This window comes from Pongo abelii, chromosome 14 (genome assembly GCF_028885655.2).
Source record: "Pongo abelii isolate AG06213 chromosome 14, NHGRI_mPonAbe1-v2.0_pri, whole genome shotgun sequence".
NCBI lineage: Eukaryota > Metazoa > Chordata > Mammalia > Primates > Hominidae > Pongo > Pongo abelii.
Window position 1 is genome coordinate 117,521,269 of NC_071999.2, and position 25,232 is coordinate 117,546,500.

Consider the following 25,232-nt stretch of genomic DNA (forward strand, 5'->3'; position numbering starts at 1 on the left):
CTTCAAACATGAAGGAGAAATAAAAACTTTCCCAAACAAAAGTTGAGGGATTTTATTAACACCAGCCCTGTTGTACAAGGAATGCTAAAGGGAGTTCTTCAATCTGAAAGAAAATAATGTCAGTGAGCAATAAGAAATCACCTGAAGGTACAAAACTCACTGGTAATAGTACTCAGAAGAATACAGAATAGTATAACACTATGTATAAACTACTCATATCTTGAGTAGAAAGGTTAAAAGATGAACTGCTCAGAAACTACAACTTTTCAAGACATAGTACAGTAAGATATAAGTAGAAACAACAAAAAGTTAAAAAGCACAAGGACAAAGTTAAAGTGTAGAGTTTTTAATTAATGTTCTCTTTCCTTGTTACATTGTTTACGCAATCAATGTTGTCATTTAAAAATAATGGGTTTTATTATTTGCAAGTCCATGGTAACCTCAAATTAAGAAACATACAATAGATCCATAAAAAATAAAAAGCAAGAAATTAAAACATAAAACCAGAGAGAATCACCTTTACTAAAAGGAAGACAGGAAGGAAAAAAGGAAGAGAAGATTACAAAACAAGAAAACAAATGACAAAATGGCAAGAGTAAGTCCATGGTTATGAATAATAACATTGAACTTAAATGAACTAAACTCTGCAATCAAGAGCCGTAGAGTGGCTGAATGGATTAAAAAAAACGAAAAAGACAAAAAACCCAATGATCTGTTGCCTACAAGAAACACACTTCACCTCTATAAAGACACCTATAGACTGGAAATAAAGGAATGGAAAAAGATACTCCATGCAAATGGGAACCAAAAAGAGCAGGAGTAGCTATACTTATAACAAACAAAATAGATTTCAAGACAAAAGCTAGAGACAAAGAAGGTCATTATATAATGATAAAGGGGTCAGTTCAGCAAGAGGATATAGCAGTTGTAAATATGCATCCAACATTGGAGCACCCAGATAATATAAAGCAAGGATTATTAGAACTAAAGATAAACCTCAATACAATAATAGCTAGAGATGTCAACACGCCACTTTCAGCACTGGACAGATCTTTGATACAGAAAAGCAACAAAGACACTTGACTTTATCTGTACTTTAGAACAAATCAGTCTAAAGATACTTACAGAACATTTCCTCTAGTGGCTTCAGAATACACATTCTTTTCTTAGCACATGGATCATTCTTAAGGATTATCTATATTAAGCACAAAACAAGTCTTAAAAATTTTTTAAAAATGAAATTCATCTCTTAAAAATAAAAAAATATAATTTCATCAAGATTCTTCTGACCACAATGGAATAAAACTAGAAATCAGTAATGAGGAATTTTGGAAACTATGCAGACACATGGAAATTAAACAGTGTGCTCCTGAATGACCAGTGGGTCAATGAAGAAATTAAGAAAATTTAAAAATTTTTTGAAACAAATGATCATGGAAACACAGCATACCAAAACCTATGGGGTACAGCAGAAGCTGTATTAAGAGGAAGTTTATAGCTGTAAGCACCTACATCAAAAAGTAGAAAAACTTCAAATAAACAACCTTAATGATGCGTCTTAAAGAACAAGAAAAGGAAGAGCAAACCAAACCCAAAATTATAGAAGGAAAATAATAAAGATTACAGTGGAAGTAAATGTAATTGAAATATTACAAAAGATCAATGAAACCAAAAGTGGCTTTTTTGAAAAAATAAAATTGACAAACCTTTAGTCAGACTAAGAAAAGAGAAGACCCAAATAAATAATTTTTCTTTTTTGTTTCTGATTTTAAAACTGATACTGCAGAAATTCAGACACACTAGAGGCTACTGTGAACAACTGTATGCCAATAAATTGGAAAACTTAGAAGCTTTGGTAGTCAACAAGAGAGGGACCTGCCAGAGGTCATGTGGTTACAGGGGCCCTGTGTCCGTGTGTGTCTGTCTGTCTGTGTCTGTCTCCACCCTGAGTGGGAGCAGGAGGCTACTTGTGAAGTCTCATCCCTGAAGGCCATCTGTTGATCACAGACAGGCTGCTGGGTTCACTGCGGCTGGAAATGTGTATGGAGGTTCCCCCCAGCACATTGCTGTGTCTTCATGTGCATCTCAGTTTCCATCTGAAATCACTTGTTAATGAACTGAGAACCGTTCCTCTGTCTAGTTAGCAATATCACTAGGAGTAAATGTGTTATGGGGGAAACTGCTTAGCATTTGATTTCTCAAATGTTTTTCCTGAGACTCAGTCATCTTCTGGGTAAGGAAAAAAAAAAAAAACCCTTGGGGTACCCCCTTTCACCTTGTGCTGTTGCTGTTACTGTGAAGATGTAGATGGTATGTGTGACTCTAGCTGTCATCAGATCATTCATGGACACAACGCAACATCACACCTGTTAGATTATGGCTTTGGTTCTGCCAGGAGGCCTGGTGGGAGCAGCTGGCATGATGCGTGCTGCCTCTAGTGACTCATGTGCACCATCCTGCTGCCTAAGGCCTTGATGTAGCCCCCGTGGGGGTGCCCTGTCTGCATGTTATCACACTCTGAAGAGCAGCCTATGGAGCACAAGAGAGAACCGAGAGGAACATCCTCTCCTTTAATTCTGAACTCATATTCTGTAATGATTTCTGTGAGTCTGGTTGGTTGTCATGTGAATTCAGGTGTCTAGGCAGCGTTATGTGTGGAATATGTTGGCACGTTATGCTCGAGTCCTAGGGCTCAGCTGACCTTTATGAGCTTTATCTGCTACTGAATTAATGAACAAGGGCTTTATCAGCCGTGAAACTTTGGTGATGGCAGTGACAGAAAATTCTTGGAGAATTGGTCTGGGACTGAAAGAGGTAATAAAAATCTAGAGCCTAGGCTCAGTGCGGTGAATGAAATAGGAAAAACCACTCGTACCGTGAATTGTTTATTTATAAGCTATGCTGAAATGTGACTTAATTTTTGTTAATTGATGAAATACCAGAAATGAAAATCAGTTTATCTAGATTTCCATTTCTGAATGGATCGGGGCTGTGGCACTGAACCAGGTAGGAGATGAAATCTTAGCATAGCCCATGACCCAGCACTGAGCAGTATTTCTGCAATCGTAAGAATTTAAACCATTGTGGGTAGCACATATCCAATAACTTTCTTGTGCTGCATCTCTGGCAGTTTTTTTTGTGCGTATAACTTTGGCATTCCATCATTGCCCAGTTCTCTTCAGTCCTCCTAGTAAGGCATGCAGGGTCCTGTCAGTCTAGAAGCCAGCCCTCTTCCTGATGTTTCACTGTGTCTCTGAGTGTGAACATCACCTGCTCAGATGTCAGAATATTCTCAAAACCTGTGTGTCTTAAGGGGCGTGTCCTTTCTCCTCTGTAGGCTGGCAGCAGTTTGTAGCTCCTGTCACTGAGACTACATAATTGTCTTCAGTTTACTTTTGTACAAAATGATAGCACTCACTTTAAGGTAGAGACTGTTTCTTACCCTGTTTTTAACTGTTCCCAGTGCCTTGTAATGGTGCTGCATACATATAGTAGTTGAAATTAATTTGAGTCAGTGACTACCCTGCAAATGGACAGAACTGTGGCTAATCCCTGTAGGCTGTGGAAACCCCGCTTAGCTGTTCACAGTTGGGAAATGGGTCTGCAGCAGTGCAGATGCTAGCTTACTTTGCCTTCTGTTGTGTTTTAATAAACTAAACAGTAAAGCACCATAATAACTGCATGACACATTCAGGATTTGGAAACATGGCTTGGATGAATTAGACCAGTGTTGTTGAGAGCTTGCATTGATGGAAACATGCTATATCTGCTAGACAAATTTCAGTAGCCTCTAGCCACGTGGGGCTGTGAAGCTCTGGAAATGAGATTAACGCAACTGAAGAACTGAATTTTTAATTAAAAAAAAAATTTAATTAACCTTACTTGAAGTAGCTCCAGGTGGCTAGTGGCTGTTGGATTTGAGGGTAAAGAAGCATGGCAGAGAAGGCAGGTGGGACAGCCTCCCATCTGCACAGAGGTCTGTATATCACCGCCACCGGCAGGAAGACTTCTGCATCCTAACCCTTAGCCTCCTTGTGCTGTGGGCGAGGTCCCTGCTGTTGCAGACCCCACTAAATTCCCAGTCCCTGCAGGTACCTGTTGTGCTTCTGTGAGCCCCCTCCAGTACTCTGGGTGGGGACCCGTCTTGCTCAGACAGAGATCAAAGGAGAGCTAAGAGAGGGAAAGAGATGGACAGTTAAATATTGAAGGAGGGCGTTGGCCTTTTTTTACACAGCACAGGGAAGAGACTAGTATGTGGAGGGAGCACTTACCTTTGGTAGATGTTCTTACACAGATCGGCCACCTGAACCTGTGTGGGATATTTTTATTACCTACATTTTACATTTCTATTGTCTGTATTATTTACAGTAACTACATTTGACATCTACATATTGCTGTGTTTTAGAAGCAGAGGTTTATTCTCACCTCTTTCCTGAAGGCCGTGTTTTATAAAACTGACATGTTATCTAGTCTAGAAGGGAAGGCCAGGCCGGGCATGGTGGTGCATGCCTGTAATCCCAGCTACTCGGGAGGCTGAGACAGGAGAATCGCTTGAACTGGGAAGGCGGAGGTTGCAGTGAGCTGAGATGGCGCCATTACACTCCAGCCTGGGCAACAAGAGAGAAACTCCATCTCAAAAAAAAAAAAAAAAAAAAAAAGACCCATTGTGCTGGGAATGCTTGAGAGTCTGAGGAGAGAAAACGGTGGGTGGTGGGATTTGGAACCTCTGTCATGGCGTTACTTCCTGTGCTTTTCTGTCTCCACAGCTATCGTAGGACGTACTGATAACAGCTCAGTAAATTTTCTTAAATTGATGAGAACAGGAACAGTCTTTTTGAGCCTCAGTTAACAGTTACTAAGAAATGAATAAAAAATTGTTGAAAAACAGGGAGAAGACCAAGTTCGCATAAATTTTGAGTGCTCTGTGTTTTCAGCATGAGATTTTTCCTAATACTTGTGACTCGCTGATTCTCCTGACTATGACTTTCTCCAGCCAGTACTTAGCCGCAGAGCGGAAAGCAGTGCTCGTGAATGTGGAGACACACCCAGAGACTGGAGGAGAAGTGGAACCAGGAAGTCATGGGCCTGAGGTCCTGCCTGTGAGGTTGAAAGGCATGCCTGCCAGCAGACACATTTGGGAGCCAGAGTGTGCTGTGGTCTGAATTGTGTTTCCCCAGATCATCTGTTATTACAGATGGTCACCAATTGGATGGTATTAAAAGGTGGGCCTTGGAGGTGGTTAGGTCGTGAGGATGCAGCCCTCATGAATGGGATCAGCAGCCTTGTAACAGCTGTGAGGGAGCTGTTTTGCCCCTTCCCCGCTGTGAGGATGCAATAGGGGACCACCTGCGGGTGCCTTGATCTTAGGCTTCCAACCTCCAGAGCTGTGGGCAGTGCATTTCTGTTGCTGGAAAATTACCCAGTCTGCGGTGTTCTGTTCCCAGCAGGGGCAGACTGAGGCCGTGTGCTTATCGGAGGGGATGGCAGAGCAGAAGCAGTGTCCCCATGAGTTGTAGGCCTGGACCCTAGTCCCAGGTTCCATCCGCCTTTGTGTTGGGTGCTGACATCTTTCCCTTTTTTTGCATTCCTCTGTCATTTTGGTCAAGTACCTGCTCTGGGAGCTTCCCGAGGAGCGAGTGCATGCCAGGCAGTTAATCCATGTGAGTGCTCACGGTTGACTCGGATGGAGACAGAGGAAGTGATTTCCACCCCCGTTTCAAGGGGTGCTTCAGTGTTTCTGGGCTCTGGTGCTGAGGAGCCCCATGCTGTTCCTCATTCTCTGTGTGAACAGGTGTTTCTCACTCAGAGCTCTTCGCATCCTGTTTCTGGGCTTCTGAATGACTCTGCTGTTGTCTGGGGCCTCGGTCTTCTTTTGGCCCGTGCCGATGCTCGTGGACACCTTCGGTCTTGTGCCTTGCACTCTGTTTAGTCGTGTGATGATTTCTTTGATTGACTTCTGCTTATATTTTTGGTTTTCTGTATCAGGAACTTTTATTCTGATGTGGAATGACTATCATATTTCCTTTTTCCCCTTTGCTCCTTCATTCCCCCCTTTTTTTAGGCAAATGTATTTGTCGTCCTTTCATGCCTTCTTATAATTAAGGTTGGCACACTAAAAGCACTTTGGAAGTGCTGTCCGAGAGTTGGGACTGGTTGACTCTTGTTTTCTGTAGGAATCCCTGGTGTTCATCTTTTTGGTCACTTTTTCTCTGGCTCCCATTCCCTAGGTAGGAGGACGTAATCCTTCTGGTAATATTGTGGGTAGTTGGGGAGCAAAGACACCCTGGGGTGCAGGGAAAGTGGTAAGAGTTCACGTGGGTCTCCTGTTTTCAGCACACGTGCCCCTGCTCCGGGTTGTTGCTGGTGTCCTCCAGAAACTCTGAGGTCTGGAGAGGTGAGCGTGTACCCCATTAGGCACACCCACTACTGAGGCGGCACCACCAGCGGCCCTGATGCCCGCAGCTTGTGCCGACTCGTCACCCCTCATGCAGCTTCCAGTGCTGGTTCTGGTAGTCTCTTCCTCATTCTTTTTGTTCTTGTGAGTTTATGCTTCTTGGAAAAGCCTGTTAACTGTCAGGATGCTGTGGATCTGGGGAGGAGAGGCACCTGATAGGTGGGCTCGCTTTCTAGTCTCTAACCTGAAGGGAAAGGCAGTTTTTGTATTTTTTGTTAGTCTTGATGCTGCTGCTTTGGTAGAAAAATCTCACAGACTGAATAACCACATTCAATAATTCTTATTTTATGCAAAGCTGAAGGCTCTGTGACATCTGTTTTTCTCACTGCCCAAAGAGCTTGGGCCTGAGGGTTGGTTGGGATGCTGTGCAGTCTGAATGCTGCCGGAGAGGACCTGGCAGCAGAGCTGCTTTCTGGGCGCCCCTTCTTCCTGCTAGACTCAAGGCAGCAACACGTGTGTGCTGGGATCGGGGCCTCTTGTTTTCACAGATAGGTGCAGAGGGAGGTTTTCCTTACTCAGAGTATTATATGTCTGTCAGTTAGCAGTTGTCCTGTCTGTAAAACTGATGACTATTTCCCTTTGTGTCGCGTTTCTCCAGGTTGCCCGAAGCTCAGCAGAGAGTCGGAGGCTGCTTTTTAAACCTGATGCCACAGATGAAAACCCTGTACCTCACGTATTGTGCCAATCACCCTTCTGCAGTGAATGTCCTTACGGAACACAGGTGCACTCGCTAGGCACTTGGGCAACGGGGAGGGTGGATGGCTCTGTGTCCTTCAAATAGTGCATGAGATAGTATGATGCTAATAGTCCCTTGGTTATTAAAGGGTATGAATTTTAATTACCCCTCAAAATTATGCTTGAGAAGTACTGGTAAGAAGTCTTTAAAATGATGGTGAGTATTTTTGTAAAAAGACAAATCTTTTTGATGTCTTCCCTACAGCCTGAAGCCCTTTGGCTAATAGGTTGAAGGGGTTAGTAAGTGTTCTGGGGTGTAGCCACAAGCTTAGTCAAGGGTCCTGGAATCATTTCAGTACTTAAAACTGGAAGTACATGAGCCCGAGTTACATCAGCTGTAAGAGAAAGTATCTCATTTCAGATTAATATTAGGTTTTATACACAAAACATTACATTGGAGACCATTAGCTTTTCAACCTGAAACTAAAAACAAGTGCAACAGAGAATGCACAGATGTTTTGCTTATTTTATGAGGCAAGACAGTGTCTGCTTCATGTGAATTGGAGGAAGATGTTTCTCAGCTGTTTCAGTTATTGAGGAGGATCTCAGTCATTAGTGAGTGTTAAGAATTGATTTGTTTGAGGATTGGCTTGGAGGAGACCACACTGGGGCTTAGAGAGCTCAGAGGCTCACTTTCTGCTTCTAAAAAGATTTATGTTAATGTTTTACAAAAAATTAATACAAAGATTTGTATTAATGTTTTACAAAAAATTAACACAAAGATTTCTATTAATGTTTTACAAAAAATTAACACAGATTTGTATTAATGTTTTACAAAAAATTAACACAAAGATTTGTATTAATGTTTTACAAAAATTTCATAATTTCTTTTGAAAACAGAAATTCACACATTTTCAAAACCATAAATGGAAAAAGTATTGTGTTAGTAGCAGAAAGATAAATGCCATTGTCTTTCTAACTTAAATATTTAACTTCAGCTTAACCGAACATTTCCACTTAAAGCCTCGTCAGTGAACAGGTGTTGGTTGCCTCTTTAGAAGCACATTTGGGGCTCAGGTGTGGCACTGCGTGGGCGTCCTAGGGCAGCTCAGACATGGCAGCAGGGTGGACTCGGCTCTGGCTCTGGCTGCTGCCTTCAGGCTCTGCAGCCTGGGGCAGATTTCCTCCCGTCTCTGGGTTTCAGCTTCCTTTCCTGAAGGAGCTCATTCACAGGAATATTATAAGCGTTCAGCTAAAACTGTCAGCAGGTCAGGTCAGGGTGAACACACCAAATGCTCAATGAATATTTTGTTGTCTTCTATTGTTTCTTAGTTTTTTAATTTTTTTATTTTTTAAAAAAGACCCTGGATAGTTACTGTTTCCTGGGTGTGCTCAAATATAAAAGGATTAAGATTTTTTGAACTTTCTATTTGTTACTAAAGCATCTGCAGCCCTGAAAGGAAACAGCAGCCTTGAACAATGCAGTGAAAGGAAAGGAAAGGAAGTTAGAACTCACAGCAGTCGCAGAAAAGGAAAACCCAAAAAACCCTCCCTCTGTGCGTCCCGCTTGGGAGTGTGGGCTGTGTCCGCAGCGTGTCCAGGCGTCCAGCATGTTTCCAGTTATGTGCTATGCCCCCTACCCCTGGGAATTTATACATTGAATGAGATTTCCAGAAAGCGCAATGCAAGTGTTAAATTTGTGTCTCTGGAAATTCTTCAAGAATTATCGATGGAGTGATGAGGAAGATGAACAGAAAGTTCATCTTTCTGAGGACCTGTCCTAAAGATGACATTGAAAGTCACTAGGACTGTTAGTTTCCTAAAATGCGAAGCCATTCAAGAGTAGTGCTTGCAGGCGTGTGCTGCGTTGATCCTCTTCTCTGTTATTACCTTAATGAGTGTGTTTGTCAGGTCTTAATGTATGTGTAGCATTTTCCTGAAGTAACTAGAAGAAAGAATACAGGTGGGTTTTTGAGTCAGGAGGGTCTTTATGCCTCCTTCCCAGGGCTGCCCAGAGAGTGGAGGGGCAGGCCGAGGCCTGCTCGGGACAGCAGCCCCGGGGCAAGTCACTGTTGCTTTAGTGCTGGGAGTCAGAGCTGCAGCGAGAGGAAGGTCCCCCGAGCCAGCAGGTGCCGCCACTGTGGAACATGAAGCTTGTGTGCCCTCCCGAGGTTCCTGTGCCACGAGAGTTTCCGCCGTGTTGGCCACAGATTCCTCCCCACCCCAAAGAGCATGGCAGTGAATTGGGGTCAGGCTTCCCTGTGCCAAGTCTCCTTCCTACCTCCTGCCTTTGTGCTTGGATTCTTTCTTGTTCCTCTTGCCGGCTTTTCCACGTGTGTGACAGTCTTTAAGCTGCCACGCCTGTGGGTAGACTGATCTGCTCATGCTGTGGAGTAATTTTTAAGGATTGGTTCAAGTGCAGTGGGTTGAAGTTTAAAGTCTTATTTGCGTCCTCACTGTCCTTGTGTTACTTGGGTTTAAGTTCTCTAAGTGTGAGTCCTGCGAGCGCAGAGTGCCAACTCTGACCGTTTTAGCGGCTGAGACCTTCTGCGGCATCCAGTGATGGCGGCAACACTTGTCCATGGCCGGCTATTTTGAATGAACTATGGGTGTCATAATTTAGCCTTTGAAAATGATTTTTTTCCCAGCAGTTTTTTCCTCTGCACTTGGCTCCATGCTTACATGTGTTTTGTGGCTGCCGTCAGCCCACAGCTCTGTGTCAGTAAGGACTGAGGAGACCCACTGTGTACGGGCTGCTGGCATCAGCAGAAGTGAAGCTGAAAGAGCAGTCTTTGGTCAGAGTAGCTGTAACTAGCTGTTTCGTTTTATTATGGCACTACTTTTTTTTTTTAACTTCAAACTGAAACTAAAACGATGATCCACAAACATTTATAAAATTTCATTTCCTTTTTAACTGTATTTGTTCTGGCATTGTAAGAGTGTCTTGTGGATATTAAAAGGAGTTTTGCTTGCACACGTTTCATTTTTTTGGCTTCAGCGCTTTTTTTGAGGGAGTGGTGATGAGGGTAACTCTGTTTAGTTTTGTTAATTTTTCTCTGCTGTACCATAGTTAGGAAATTTCACAGGTAACCCTGAAATACAAATAATGACCTGAATGGATTTTTCCTTATTTTGGTGGAAAAGGTACTTACGTGGATTACATTTAAAGGAGTTGAAATATATTTTTAATATCATAAAGTTTGATTTTCATGGGACTGCCTGATAAATTCTCCAACACCTAGAGAATTGTTGGTAAAATATAAATTGCTCGTGTCTGAAGCCCTCATGTCACTCTATTCATCCTTTAGGAATGGATAGAGTGAGTAGTGGGAAGAGGAGCACTTCTGAATAAGAACTGAGCAGAGGGGAGGGATGTGTGTGTGCGGAACAGGCTGCCCATGGTCAGAGGCGCCGGCCATGCCATCCACATAGCAGGGGTCCGCCTTGGGTGCAGAGCGTCACCTGTTCTGCTGGCAGTGATGGTGTGGGCAGTGGCCTTCATGCAGGCTGTCCTTTGTATCACTTGCAAAATTGTAGGTCTGCCCTGCCCAGTGATGTTTGGAGCATTGATGTCTGTGAGTGCCTGCCCTGGTGCCTAGCATGGTGAGCAGTCCTGTAGCTCCTCCTCTGTCCTTGTGGTCCTGCTGTCCGCAGAGTGCTCACTGTTGCCCCAGCTGAGAAGGGGGCGGGGGACAGTGGCTGTAGTGGCTGCAGTGGATGGGAGTCTGTCCTGGACACTCCTCAGTTCCCCACCCATCTCCCTGGGGAAGGTGGATGCTGAGGAAAGAAGGCAGAGGATATGTCCATGTTTAGAAATGATAGGAACACATGCGGTGTGCTCATGGGCTCATGTCAGTGCAGCCTGCACGGTGAGCAGGACACCTTGCTGTGCAGGTGTTACCCACAGCAGGCCCCTGAAGATGGCACTGTGCTTTATTTCAGTAACCTCCAGCCTGGGATTGTCTCAAGGAAATGATTTTTGGAAAGCACAAAGTTACAGACAAACGATGTTGAGTTGTCTGTTGCCCACAGAAGTGCACTTGCTCTTGTGCATGTGTGCTCTCTCTCACAAAGACAGACACCACATACACACACTCGGAAGTACTCTGACGGTTTCTGTGCTACTAATTTTTAAAACAGCATCAACATGATGGGCAGCCTTACAGAAATAATTATGAAGCCTTATATATGGAGTTGATAAAATATTTCTCGTCTTAATTTTTTATAAGTGGATATATGCAACATTACCCTTTTTTATAATTTGCTTTAGTATTGATAATATCTGTTAAGTGTGTATATGTATGTGTTTATTGGAAGTATTTCTTGTTGGCAAGGACAGACAGAGGTGCTGCACCCACATCGTTACTGTTTTTACGCAGCATAGGGCTTGCACCCTGGCCTTGGTGAATGAGACCACCCTGGTTTTGTAGAAAGCGTTGAGATGTAAGTGGCCTTCTCGGAAGGTCTTACGTGCTTAGGAAGTGGAAGGCTGGTTTCCTAGTGACTGGTTTTCAGCCTGGTGTTTGAATTGGTTTCATTGGAGGACATTCTCCCTGGCTGCCCTGGCAGGGGATCCACATGGAATAAGGAGGGTGAGAAGTGGGAAGGGCTGGCACCATCCTGGCTCTCAGTCCTCCTTATGGGAAGCTGTGTTTAGGTTGAACTCTCTGAAACTGTTAATATTCACTGTTTGTGGACTCAGTTTCCTCTGGGTTAGCCTAAACACTGTCTTTTCCCCGGGAGCCCTTGATGGTTCTGGTGTCCCTGAGACCTCTGGCAGTAGCCAGCTTGGCTGGAGTGGTGCAGTGGGAGGCTCCTGTAAGACCAGAACCGGAAATTGGCTTGTTTCTCAGTTTTGCTGTTAGGATTTTCATACTTATTTTAGGACATCGTTTACATAATGAGGATATAAAAGTATCTTTTCCTTTTAAGGGAAAACCTCTAGACTAGGAAAATTTGTTCCTAGGATGAGTGCCATGGGTATCATTTGAACCAAGCTCTGCTGACTAGAGACCTCTGTCTCCTAGGATGGGGCGTGGTGATGGTGGGGGGGGGTCACCTAGGTCTCCTGAATGGGATGTGGTGACTGAGAAGTCATCCTGGTCTGGACCTGGCATCGGCTGCCAGCGCTGGTTCTGCCTCCCCTCCTTTCTGTGGGCTGTGCACTGTCAGACGTGTGGACTGATGGCACATGCAGTTTGAGGGACAGCAGACCCAGGGCCTGGCAGAGATCTCAGAGATCGCCAGGAAGGGGTGTCGCAGTCAGGTGACTGTCAGCCTTAACAAACGTGTGGGTGAAGAGCTAGACCCCCCAGAAGCCTGCCTGTGTCCTCTGCCACAGCCATGGGAACTCTGAGGACAAAGATGACACACATGAGGACCCACTGTAGGGAAAGCTAGGCGAGGCACTGTGAAAGGGGATGGTGAAAGAAGAATACAGAAAGTTCCAAAACTTGTTTCTGACTTTTTAATTTTGGGATATGCACTCAGTTTCTTTGTCCACACACAGGAACACCTTCCTTCCTTATGTGTTGTGAGGATTGAATGTAACAATGCTTTTGAAGTTCTAAAGCATAAATCAGCATTCGCTGTCTGCACACAGGCACCCCTTCCTTCCTCACATATTGTGAGGATTAAACTTAAAGCTTTTGAAGTTCTGAAGCCTAAATCAGCGTTTGCTCTCTTCTCTTGCTGCTTCTCGCGCTCCTCACCCCAAGAGCCATTGCCTACTCCCAGGCTGAGTGCTGGCAGCACATAGGTGGGGCCTGCTCGCTGGACGAACTCGCATCTGGGGATGACCACCATCAGCGTGCTCTAGCTCTTTACCGGAGCAGCTCGGTCTTGTTCTACCACCTTGAGACTCTGAGATTATTGGAATCCATTTTGGCTCTGAGTGTGCATGTTTCCATTGGATATGTCTGCATGGCACTGATGGCTGGAGGGCCTCGCCATCAATAGGATCTCATGGAGACCCACACATCCTGTGCTGTGTATAGTTACTGTTGCTCATATGAGAGCAGGAACGGGACCCCTTAGGGGTGGGACTCCCCTTTGGCATTTCCAGATGAGCAGCGCAGATTTGGGATAAAAGCTGGAGCCTTCCAGATGTTGAAAGCAACACTTACATTTCATAAATTCTGGCTGTTGCTCATGGAGATGAGAGAGCCCACCACTGTCTCTCGTTGCTAACCACAAGCGTCTCTCTTGCCACTTGCTGCCCAGTGAGGAGTTGGGGGAGTTCATGGAGACCAAAGGTGCCAGCAGCCCTGGGATTCTCGTGCTGACCACAGGCCTGAGCAAGCCCTTCATGCGCCTGGATAAATACCCTACGCTGCTCAAAGAGCTCGAGAGACACATGGAGGTACTGCGCTTTCATTCTCTTACTCGGAGTCCTTACCAAGGGTTAGTGGCATGGTCAGACTTACTGTGAAAGAAAGTATTATTCATGATTTATTTTAGAAGCCAGAACCAACAGAGTTTATGAAGAATTTTGTTAAATATTATGTTTTTCTCCTTATTCCAGCTCTATTAAAAAACATATACCCCTTATCTCTCTTTTACCCACTGCTGCTGGTTGAAAAGTTTCCAAAAGCTGAAACATGAGAACTGATTTTCAGATAGTGTTGAGATGTCTTACCTGGATCATCCAGCTACAAACAGTGTGTGCATAGGTTATAGGGTAATACCGTACTAATCATTTAATGAATGATTGTGCGCTTTCAATTTTGAATAACAGGTTGCAGCCTAGCAGAAATTTGGGTTAAAGTTACTCTCTTGGCTTGAGTTGGCAAACCTTTTCTATAAGGGGGCAGACTGTAGGGTCTTCATCACAGCTACACAGCTCTGCCGTTCTAGATACTGCATGTGAGCCGTGGCAGTGTTCCAATAATACTTTATTGATGAAGCAAGTGTTGGCTTCCCCACCCCTGCTGCTCGTGACTGTTCTCTTCCAACTTTTATTTCCCCTAAGTCTAATGGCTTCATGATTTTCTGAAAGACTGACACTTTAATGCTGAGGGAGAAAGGAAATGTTAAGGGTTGAAAAGTATTAGAAAAGTTTCAAGCTGGTCTGTAGAAAGTACCTTTTTAAGAAAAGCTTTTCCTTATGAAAGCTAATTGTATGTTTCTTTTACTCAAAGGATTATCATACAGACAGACAAGATATTCAAAAATCTATGGCTGCCTTCAAAAACCTTTCAGTAAGTGATTAAGCACATTGTTTTCCCCCCCAGACATTATTGTGACAAATGAATGTGAAAGAATTATCAACTGAAAAAGTCAAATGATTAAAAAATGACTTGTGCTGACATGAAAGAAAAACAGAGTCGGCGTTCTATGGCTGGTAAACTCCTTTTAGTGGACTATGATAGAATAATTATTTAAATTTTTAAAAATCACAGTATAATTGATGTTAGATCTACTTTAAAATTGTTTAAAACATTTTTTTTACCCTTCATTCATGTTGTCTTTAATGATTTATTGCAAAACAGAACAATGGTGGTTCCATTTTCTCTGCTGTTGGGTTGTTTTACCAACTGCGTTTTGGAAATACATGCCTTATTTTATAGCACAAGTTACACTTTCTGTTTCTTCTCTTCAGTCTTCTATATTGGCAAACACAAAACCAGAATGAAAATACAGTACTTGTCCACATTTCTTTTTTGTACAAGTGGCAAAATCTGCTATATCTTTCTAAAATAATACTTAGTATTCCAGAGCAGTTGTGTGTGTTGCTTCTCTTGACTTGGTTTCATACTTCTAAGCAAATACTTTCAATTCCGTATAATTAAGCAAATCGCTCAATAGATTATCTGTCTGAAGAAGTAAGATATAAAGCAATAATTGTCTTAAGGATGATACAAAGCAATGTGGCCAGAACTTAAGATTCTGAAAGTTTATGTCTGTTAACAGTGTTGTTCTGTGTCTGTCAGGCCCAATGTCAAGAAGTCCGGAAAAGGAAAGAGCTTGAGCTGCAGATCCTGACGGAAGCCATCCGGAACTGGGAGGGCGATGACATTAAAACTCTGGGCAATGTCACTTACATGTCCCAGGTCCTGATTCAGTGTGCTGGAAGTGAGGTACTGCTGCCCACGTGCACGCACCAGGATTTCTGTCCCACTCTTAGGAGCTTGTAGCAGAAGATTTTAAAGGCATCTCAAGCAATGAAAATCATCTTAATAGAAGCTCTATCTTATAATTTGTGAGCTACTTTTTATTCTTGACACAGGAGAGAGGCTTATGGCATGTTAGAGAGGCTTAGAGCTGAGTGTAGACTTGATCAGTTTGATCCAGCTGAAGTCAGTGTGGCCCGAAGCCCACGTGAACTGAAAGATAGTGTGCAGAAAGACTTGCAGGAGTCCTGTGCACACATCTGCACGGAGCTGTATGTGCTTATCTGGCCAGCAACTTTGTACCAAGGCTCACTCTCACAGGGACCTGCCGCTCTCAATGCTTTCGGGTCATTATACTTTCCTGTGAAAGTATGCTAGCTGACATATGCTTACAGGAGCCACAGTTTTCTTATGGGTTTGGTTTAAGTGAGAGATCAACCCAGATTTTTGGGACATACCCACCCACACAGTGAAAATCGAGCAGTTTGTTTCATGATTCACGTTGACATACATTCAGTGGGTCACTAAACAGGCACCTCTTTTTGAATTTTATTCTACCTTTGCAAAAATAACATGATCAAAACATGCTAAATGACTCATTTTTGAACACAAGACTCCAAGGAGAATAAGAAAACTAAAACATGAAACTTATATGGTGTGTTTTCCTTTCCACCTGTAAAATATCACCCCTTCTACATAGTCTTGTAGTTTGGGTACTGTAAGAAACCATGATTATAAAAACCTTACATCTTTTCAGAAGAAGTTTCTTTTTGAGTCATGCTCTTTTAAACTTTAATCTGTGGAAACATTTCCCAAAGTGTGTTCTTTATAATATTAGATCTATAGAACACTGGTGGGTGTTACTCCAAAATGCTTCAGAGTGGTTCTGATCACGACTGAACGTAATTAGTGGAAAAGATTCTTTATGATAGAGCTCCTCAGAGACTTGGCTCTGAATGTTCCCAGTGTATGTTGTGATTCTTCAAGAGGGAAATATAGCAAGTCGTTCTCAGTGACTTCTTTAAAGTACGGAAGACTCTTTTCTTAAGATGCTTTGCATAAGCCTCATGTTCTGAGGAATATACTTGGGGAAACTAACTCCTAGGACTGATTTCACTTTTTTGGGCCGTAGTTTAAATGTCAACATGTGAAAAGGACTGTGGCATTTTTTTGTCTCTTTTTGGATTCTTAGGAACTTTTTTCTTTCACTTACGGTCTCTTTGGCTTTTACCTTACTGAAGCAAATGATTTTTAATACATAAGTAATACTTTTAAGTCTGAGGTAAACCAGGTGATGTTTATAGGGTGGATGAAAACAACACTGAGTTGACATTTGAGAGGTTTGGGAAGTGCCAGGAATTACTAGTAGACCAAAATTGATTTTAACATTTTATCCTTTCTTTAGCTTAAAGACTCCACCTGTTCCCCCTGACCCCACTAAAATTTATAGGTTCTCTCCTTTTTCTCTGAACCAGAAAAAGAAAATTTTAGCTTACCTGAAAATAGTTAATCACAGAGCTGAACTCTTTAACCAAATATATTTTCAAGATGTTACACAGGCTAATTGTGAGTCCAGGATCTTTTAATCAGTCAGTTTACTTTCTTACCTTTTGTTTTTTGAAGAATTTGGAAGTCCTCTTTACCTATATGTTAAAGCTCTCTCTTAATCATATGTTAAGACTTAATACAGAATTTATCATAATTGTTTCCATTTAATTTACCTGATAAAACTTGATAGAAGTACCTAAATGAGAAATATCATGTAATGTTTCATAGGGCCTAGTATAAATAAGTGAAGTATTTGTGCTCACATTTGTAAGTAGATGTTTTTTAAGAAATGTTTTGGATTTCTTTTTTTGTATTAGGAAAAGAATGAAAGATATCTTCTACTCTTCCCAAATGTTTTGCTAATGTTGTCTGCCAGTCCTAGGATGAGTGGCTTTATCTATCAGGTAAAACACAATTTAAATTTATATTTTATTGTGGATCTGAGGATAATTTCAAACTGGCTTTGAATTTTGTGTTAAATATTACATGTATCTATCTGTATATGTGCTGTGTGTGTAGTGCTGTATATTCAGATATGGACGTACAGCTCCTGTTTGTGTTTCGTTGTGACTATGCAAACATATCCTATGTTAATTTCAAAAAAGAAAGAAGTGTAAACTGTAGAGCAACCTCATAAGGACACAGACTACTGTGGCACAAGTCAGTCTCTGTCATTGCCTTCTGTCATTTTATGCAAAATACCTTGCTCCTCCTTGCTGTGGTTTTGTTCTGTGAAATGGGTTCAACTAGGGCTTGTGGGTTAGTGGGGTAGTGTAGACTAAGATCTTGTGTCAGTGGCACGGCACCGCCCAATTGCATCAGCAAATAGAAAGTGATGTAAGGGGGCAAGTAGCAGTGTGTGATCGTTGAACCTTTTTAATTTTTGTTTCCCTGCTTCTCTTTGAGAAAATGTGACAGCAGATTTGAGAAGGAGATGCAAGGGTGAGCAGGGCCTTTTCTGTTGCGACCGTGGTTTATAGTGGTGGTATATGAAGGAGCTGGTATTTTTGCTGTCTGTCTAGTAGATGCACTTGGCAGGTTTCATTCTTCTTTTTCTGTGAAGTTACAGAGGTTCCTATCCTTCCCATCAACTTTCTGAGGACTGGCCAGTCACCGCGTAACCACTGCAGCAGAAGCCACTGCTTTGTGTTCTCTGGGTTGCATTTCATTGTAGCATGTGTTGTTTTGTGTTGGCCCAGCAAGGACGTTAGAGATCCCTAAGCAGACACTGTGCCCTCAACAGAGGCTCTGTCGACATCCAGAGAGGACTTGTCGCCATACGCTTACACCAAAACACGTGCTTTAGAATTGGTGAATCACATATATAGGAACAGACTCAGGAAAATAAGGCTGTAGTTTATAAGGCCACTGCTGAAGAGAGGTGATCTGTGGCAAAGATAGTGCCCACTACAGTTTCCCCCAAACTAGCAGCTACTTCTTTGTTAAATGACCTTGATAAACCTAAATCTCTGTCCTTTCTGGTCAGCACTATCTGGCTTCCGATTTTATATTCCCAGAATCTCATTCCAGTGGCTGGAGACAGGGGCCTTCTCTAACCTAAGGAGAGAAGAGGTTGCCACTTGTGGCAGGCTTGAGTCTCTGCCTGTGTGACTGGTGCTCACACTGGCTTTGCCCTTGATGTGTTGACAGACTGCTGGAGCTCGTCTCAACAACAGGATTTTATTTTTCCATTCTTAGCACAGTGGTGACCCATGGTCTCTGTATCATTGGTATCCGTTTCTACCATTAGAACACTGGCTTTGGGGGATGCTAAAAAGCGTTCGGTCCAGCCACAGTCATAGTGTTCTATACACCGATGTTCAGATGGGCTAGGTTAAACACAGTTGTGTGGTTTCATTTTCTGTAGGACTTACAGCTGTTAAAGTACTTATATGCATTATGAATCTTGGAAAGGAGTTCACAGTGTGTAGCATTTTTTAAATACACTTGGCCACAGAAGTGTCCAGCAGTCTCCACTTCCACCGGCCGTGCTTTAGGATGAGATTTCTCAGCCTGGGCACTGTTGACGTTTTGGACTGGATCATCCATGGCCAGGGGCTGGGGGGCTTGGTGAGACTGTCCTGGGCACTGTAGGGTATCAGCAGCCTCTCTGGCCCTTACTTGCTGGAGGTCTGAGCCCCTGCCAGGTTGTGGCGCTGCCACCCATTCTCTGTGGGGGCACGTTCCCCACACCAGTTGAGCAGCACTCCCTCTGGAGGTGCTTATGCAGAATCCTGTTCCGCAGCTGATGAAGTGCTCCCCAGGCAGCGCGACCCAGATGCCCACTGCCTCTTCCTGAGGACTTCGTGGGCCACCATGTACTGTGGTTTCTGTCAGCTGCGCCAGGTTGTTTTGTGTTCACTTCTGACTTGTTTGTAATGATCACTTTGTACCCCTTTTCTGCTATCTTTCCATTGACATTTCCTGTTGCAGTTACCGATTTCTTCCGTTTTCAGGGAGCACTGGTTTGCCGACCATTTTGTGCATTGTGTGCAGCATTTAGCACAACTACTTATTTTCTATTTGGTGGATTACAAAGTAGAATGTTATGCAATTCTTGTTCTTGCCTCAATTTCCCACCCTTATTTTGACTTTAAACTTGGAGCTTCCTCTGCATGTCTTTATGAGGAAAATACGTGGTTCTTTTCTGCAAAAACATCATTTAAAACAACTGTTATACACGGTAGTTTTTTAAAAATCATAATGTGTGATGTATTTTGTCCTGGTGTCTATGTTTAGTAGCAGCTCATCAGATACAGTGTGTGTTTGGGCTTGTCACTCTGTCTCTTGTTGCCAGTTGAGTTTCTTGCTTACAGTACAGTATTATGATTTATTATTTGAGATAAAAATTTTTGTATTATACATGGATCCGCTACAAACGAGCTTTTTTTGGTTCACAAACACAGTTCCTCCACCAATTCTAAAATCATTTAATATTTACTTTAATAATGGTACCTTTTTCTAGAAAAGCACTAATTGTTTTTTTTTTTGTGGGGGGGGTCTTTTTTAGGGAAAGCTTCCAACGACAGGAATGACAATCACAAAGCTTGAGGACAGTGAAAATCATAGAAATGCATTTGAAATATCAGGTGATAGGCACAAGCTGTGTGAGTGCTGTGTCTCGGGGAGGAGAGGCAGCTTGTCCCCGCGTGCAGATTCTTGCTTGCGTATTTCAGAAGGTGGTGTTTAAGCGTTGAGTGGAATTCTGGGGGGTGTGCATGCCCGTGTTTTTTACCTGTGTTTCCACTTGGCCTATTTTTTCCTTCTCTCCTATAGGGAGCATGATCGAGCGGATATTAGTGTCGTGCAACAACCAGCAGGATCTGCAGGAATGGGTGGACCACCTACAGAAGCAAACGAAGGTCACATCTGTGGGAAACCCCACCATAAAGCCTCATTCGGTGCCATCTCATACCGTAAGGACTTGGTGCTTCTCCTCCTTCCAGACTGCAGGCGTGGCATCCCGTGGCTGAGCTGTCAGCAAGTGATGAATTGCTTTAAAACCTAATCAATATTTGGATAAAAAATGCAAAACACTTGCTTCATATTTCTCTGCAAATATTTGGCCCTCTTCGTGCAGTAGTGAATTGTTTTCCAATGGGTGTTCTCGAGAAACAACCCTGAATTGTGCCTCCTCACTCACAGTTCAGAGGTGCTTGGGTGGAAAGCTGCTTCTGCTCAGCATGGCCCTAGAAGACTGATTTAGGGGAGTTTTACACTCAACTATAGATTTTTCTGAGAATTTTAACTGTTTATTATGCTTCATTTAAGAAAACAAAAAATAAATGATTATGATGATGAAAAGGGCCAGACTCATGTTGAAGGCATTAAAATAGAATTTATGATACACTGTTGATTTTAAGAAATTGAGGTGTCTTTTACTTAGAAAAGCTCAACAAGTCTTTGGATATTTAGAGACTTTTTTTTTTTTATTTTTACAACTTTTCAGAATAGATGAACACTGAAGTTGCAGTGTTTAAACCTCTCCTGGTGTTTTGTGCTCAAGAAGTTGCTATCGGGTTGTTTTAACAGTCGTCATCTTTATCAAGTAATACGGAAAAACTGGGCAGAGCTTTTAAAGAATGAATGATGACACAGGCGTTTTCTGCTTACAGATTTCCTCACATCCTTATTAGGTTATTAGGATCAGTTCTGTCGTGTGCTCAGTTTTCATGTTTTCTTCTTCATGTGAAGGTTGTAGCTCAAGAAGGATTGCTGTACTCTGATATTCTCATCAGAGTTTCAGAGTCCATCTGATTTCTCTCAGCAGTGGAGATTGTAACTACTCATTGGCTTTTAGCTAGCATTTCATTTTTAATGGCTCTACCATTTTAAAATTCTCCATTCTTTCATAGAGATCAGTTTATCCCAGGGACGTGTGTGTACAAGTGTGTTTATAAAGAACAGTGGATAAGCTGCTTCACTCAGGTTTTCAACAGCAGCCTGAAACTCTACTTCATACAATTTTATATCAAGTCAGCTTTTCTCTGTGGCCAGACCCTCCGTCTTAGTGTTTCTTTCACTGGTGGCTGGGAAGGCATCCCTTCAGTGGGGAAGGCACTGTGCCTCATGTTTAAAATGTTCTGCATTCTCCTACAGAGTTTCTTGGGTGGGATGATGTATTCTGTGATCCAACTCTGTCCAGCTGAAATCATTTTCTAATTTTAGCATAAAGCATACTTCCTTTGACTTTTTCAAGAAAGGAGAAACAAAACCAGACACTGCTTTGACGTTGTTGCTAGAAGGGATGTCTTACATAATTTTATCCATCTATACATTATTTCCTATGAAAAGATGACCTTACAGTGGCTTCATAGCATGACCTGCATCTCACACAATTCCCTCCCCTATGCAGGGACTAGAATGTGATCATTGCAGGAAGTTGATGGCTTCTAGTCTTGAAATTGTGGCATTAGCTGCTGTGGGGCCGTCCCTCTCAGCCTGTGTTTTGAAGGTCGTGCACTTCAGAATGCCGACCCCACTCAGGTTTCCAGTTCACAGCGCCACGCAGCTTGTTCTCCCATTAAATGCACCTTACTATTGTTGGCTAATTTGAGGTCATTATTGGCTGATTTTGAGAATTACTTATTTAACTTTTCTCATTTAACTGTCGTTGTGATGGGATATTTTGGGTTTTCCAGGAATATAAAATTCATTAATGGCATAACCCTCTAAGAAGTTAATTTTTGATTAACTTTGTTTTGATTAAAGTTGAGTTTTCTAAGAACATAATTGGTTTTAATACCAGGGTTTGGCAGTATTCAATAAAGAACCAGATGGTAAACATTCTCTGCTTTACAGGTTCAGGCCTCTTGCAGCTGTACTCTGCCCTTGGAACACAACAGCAGCTTTAGACAGGCACAGGCCTGCCTATGTGCCAGGAAAACTTTTTTAAAAAACAAAACTAGGCAATCAGGCCTTAGTTATCACCAAGTGAAGAGTAATACGTGACTGGGGGGAGTCACCTTCCTTCTTACAGCCACATGCCCTGTGTGCTTTTGTGAAATTCTCATCTTTTTACTAGATGAAGTACCTTTTTTCTATTAATGTTACTCCGTAGCTAATAAATGTGGCTAGTGGATGTCTGAGTGCTGGGGCCCCAGCTAGAGCTGCCCCTCCTGTCTGGGGCAGACGCCGCGGGGAGCCCCACGCTCAGCCCAGGTGGCGCGAGCTGGTATTTGGTCCCAAAAACTGCTGAGAGCCAGAGATTCGAATGAAGTGATAAATCCTGAGGTTTATTTTACATGGAGTGTTTAAAGAGCAGAAGGAAGTGCGTGATAAGTGCCCTTTCGCGGTGAGCACGCGAGCCTCACATTCTCTACCCTTCCCGCTCTGTGCTCTTGGCAGCTCCCCTCCCACCCGGTCACTCCGTCCAGCAAGCACGCAGACAGCAAGCCCGCGCCGCTGACGCCCGCCTACCACACGCTCCCCCACCCGTCCCACCATGGTACCCCCCACACCACCATCAACTGGGGACCCCTGGAGCCTCCGAAAACACCCAAGCCCTGGAGCCTGAGCTGCCTGCGGCCCGCGCCTCCCCTCCGGCCCTCAGCTGCTCTCTGCTACAAGGAGGTGAGGTCCCTTGACCGCTCAAACAGCCAGACGACGGTGAGCATGCCTCGGGCCCTGGGTGTGCCGTGCTGGGCCTTCTGTACACAGCAAAATGCACCCTAACTCCTAAAGAACTGAGAAGGGGGTCTGCCTTGGTTCTCTGGTTATCTGCTCTGCTGCTGAGAGGCCCGTGGTAACCTGTGTGGGAAGGCGATGTGCAGGGTCCCCCTCCTTTGTGCCATGCACGGGGGGGGCCTTTACTGCGCTTGCCCGAGGAGTGTGCCGCCGGGGGCCAGGAGCTGGAAAGGCGCTGAGCCCAGGTGGCTTTCACTCCCCGTGAGTGAGGCCATCGCTCAGCGTCTGCATGCTGTCTGCTGCGTCTAACGACCCCTCCTCCAGGTTGGGGATCCTGTCCAGGAGCCCTGCATTTTGTCATCCAGAAGCCATTTGAGATGAAGAGAACATTTACTAATACAAATAAAAAAACAATTACTTAGGCAGTTTCCCCCTTTGATGCATAAGAAATCATGATGCAGTCTTTGCTTGTCTCTGTTCTGATCCAGCATTTTTATATTTGCTAGGCGCAAATAAAGTACGATTCTAATGAATAAGTATTAACACTTTCTTACACTTTTACCTAAACCAGCTTGGATGAGGAAAGGAAGTGTCTTTAGAAAGCTGTTCTGAGAGATACTTTCACCTGAGGAAGCTGATAATTGAGATGAGAGTTGTTTTCATAAGCAGCTGAGCGTGCTTGGTGGTGAGGTATGAGGAGTGGCGGTGAGAGTATGGCTATCGTGCGTGTGAATATGAGCAGCAGTGCCCGTTGGTGGGGTGTGAGTGAGCGTGAGGATGGTGGCGTGCTCTTGCCTGGCCTTGTGCCTCTGTGTCTGGTCCAGGCCGCAGTTGCCAAGAGAACTGGAGCAGACTTTCTCTACATTCTTGCCAGCAGCCCTGAGGGTTTTAAGGCCCATAGGAAAGTACCTTATAAGAAATCAGGATCTGCGCTTTTCATTTTTTGTTCTGAGTCTTTGTTTTTATGATATCTTTCAGGTAATCATGTGTGCAAGTCAGAATTTTCATTTTCTATCATGGGAAGTTACTTGAAGAATGTTGGTGTTCCTTATTGTATACCTTAGTGTGCACAGTCTAAAGAAAAAGTGAGCTCCTGCAGGAACTGGTGGAGACTGAATTACTAGGGAAGAAAATTGGGATAAAACTGTTGGGCAAAGAAGTAGAAAGGGCAGGGGAAGGGGTATTGAAGTGAAGATAAACAATTTTTTTTGATAAATCTGGCTGCATTTGCTTAGCCAACTCCACACTGGGAGAGAAGGGCTCACACCGAGCAGCTGCCGTCCAGTGTTGCTGAGCACTGCCCAGCATTAGCGTGGAGAGTGATTCCGCAGGGTGTCAGAAGAGGACGTGGAGGCTCGTGGAGGCTGCTCTGCAGCCCACTCTGCCTGGCTCTGGGCGTCAGGTGTGCTGTGTGCTCCGTGACCCTCTGCGCCTGCAGGTGCCCTTGGCGCACGTGGGGGGGTGGGTATTGCCTCTTCAAGGCTCTCCACCTCAATTTGCTTCGAATTAGGGAAGCCAGGAGCACATGTGTATAAATGTGTCTTCTGGAACAGATTGCTGCTGCATTTCTAAGAGCTTTACAATTTTTATAGAAAGACTTGTTTAACTTTTTGAAGGTTATTTTAGATTCAGAGTTTGTTACGTGGCTGTATTGGGTGATGCTGGGGTTTGGGCTTCTGGGGTACCTATTACCCAAATAGGAAACATTGTAGTTTTTCAGAACTCACCCCCATCACCCTCTGCCTTTTGGAGTCCCCAGGGTCTGTCATTTCCATGGTCATGTCCATGTGTACCCGTTGTTTAGCTCCCAAGAAAAGACTTAAAGATAACTTTAAAAACCAAGCTTTGTTTCCTCTGTTTCCAGCCTGGTTCGTTCCATAGTACATCTCATCTTCTGAGTCTTGGTTTCGCGTTTAACATTCGTGATGGTTTATGTCATTGGGGTGATGCAGAAACCAGCCTTTTTTTGATATCAGTATTTAACACGTGCTTGACAGTTGACACCTTACCTGCTCTGTTGGACTTGCTTTGCTCACTTTGTTTTTTGCCATCGTCTTCTGTGCTTGTTTGAGAAGCTGTTTGAAGAGGTAAGGGGTGGGCCATTCCGTTTTGAACACTCTGAGCTGGTGTGCGTGTGGCCCCTGCACAGCAGCCCTGGCTGAGCTTGGCTGTGCTCCTGGCACTCAGAGTCAGGTAGCTGAGCACTCGCTCCCTTTTCTTCTCCCTGAAACTCCAAATATTTTCTTAAAGCAATTATTTTTTACTTATCTGTCATTTAATGACAACCTTAGTTTCCTCCTCTCTTTCCAGTTAGCTGT

The 25,232-nt window shown here is 43.5% G+C and overlaps 1 protein-coding gene across 34 annotated transcripts in view; it reads left to right on the forward strand.

The window, feature by feature from the left end:
- Nucleotides 1–25,232, forward strand: part of ARHGEF7 (Rho guanine nucleotide exchange factor 7) — a 191,973-nt gene that overhangs the window by 146,739 nt on the left and 20,002 nt on the right. For 13 of the 34 annotated variants that reach the window (XM_054529243.2, XM_009248793.4, XM_054529250.2 and 10 more), the window contains 8 exons: nt 7,053–7,175; nt 13,352–13,490; nt 14,269–14,328; nt 15,061–15,207; nt 17,106–17,192; nt 19,799–19,877; nt 20,065–20,204; nt 22,636–22,860. In XM_054529243.2, the coding sequence (XP_054385218.1) occupies nt 7,053–7,175; nt 13,352–13,490; nt 14,269–14,328; nt 15,061–15,207; nt 17,106–17,192; nt 19,799–19,877; nt 20,065–20,204; nt 22,636–22,860 (1,000 nt within the window). Of the gene's footprint in view, nt 1–7,052; nt 7,176–13,351; nt 13,491–14,268; nt 14,329–15,060; nt 15,208–17,105; nt 17,193–19,798; nt 19,968–20,064; nt 20,205–22,635; nt 22,897–25,232 lie in introns of all 34 variants that reach the window. The other 21 variants (XM_054529242.2, XM_063715045.1, XM_009248792.4 and 18 more) reach the window with 5 other exon arrangements.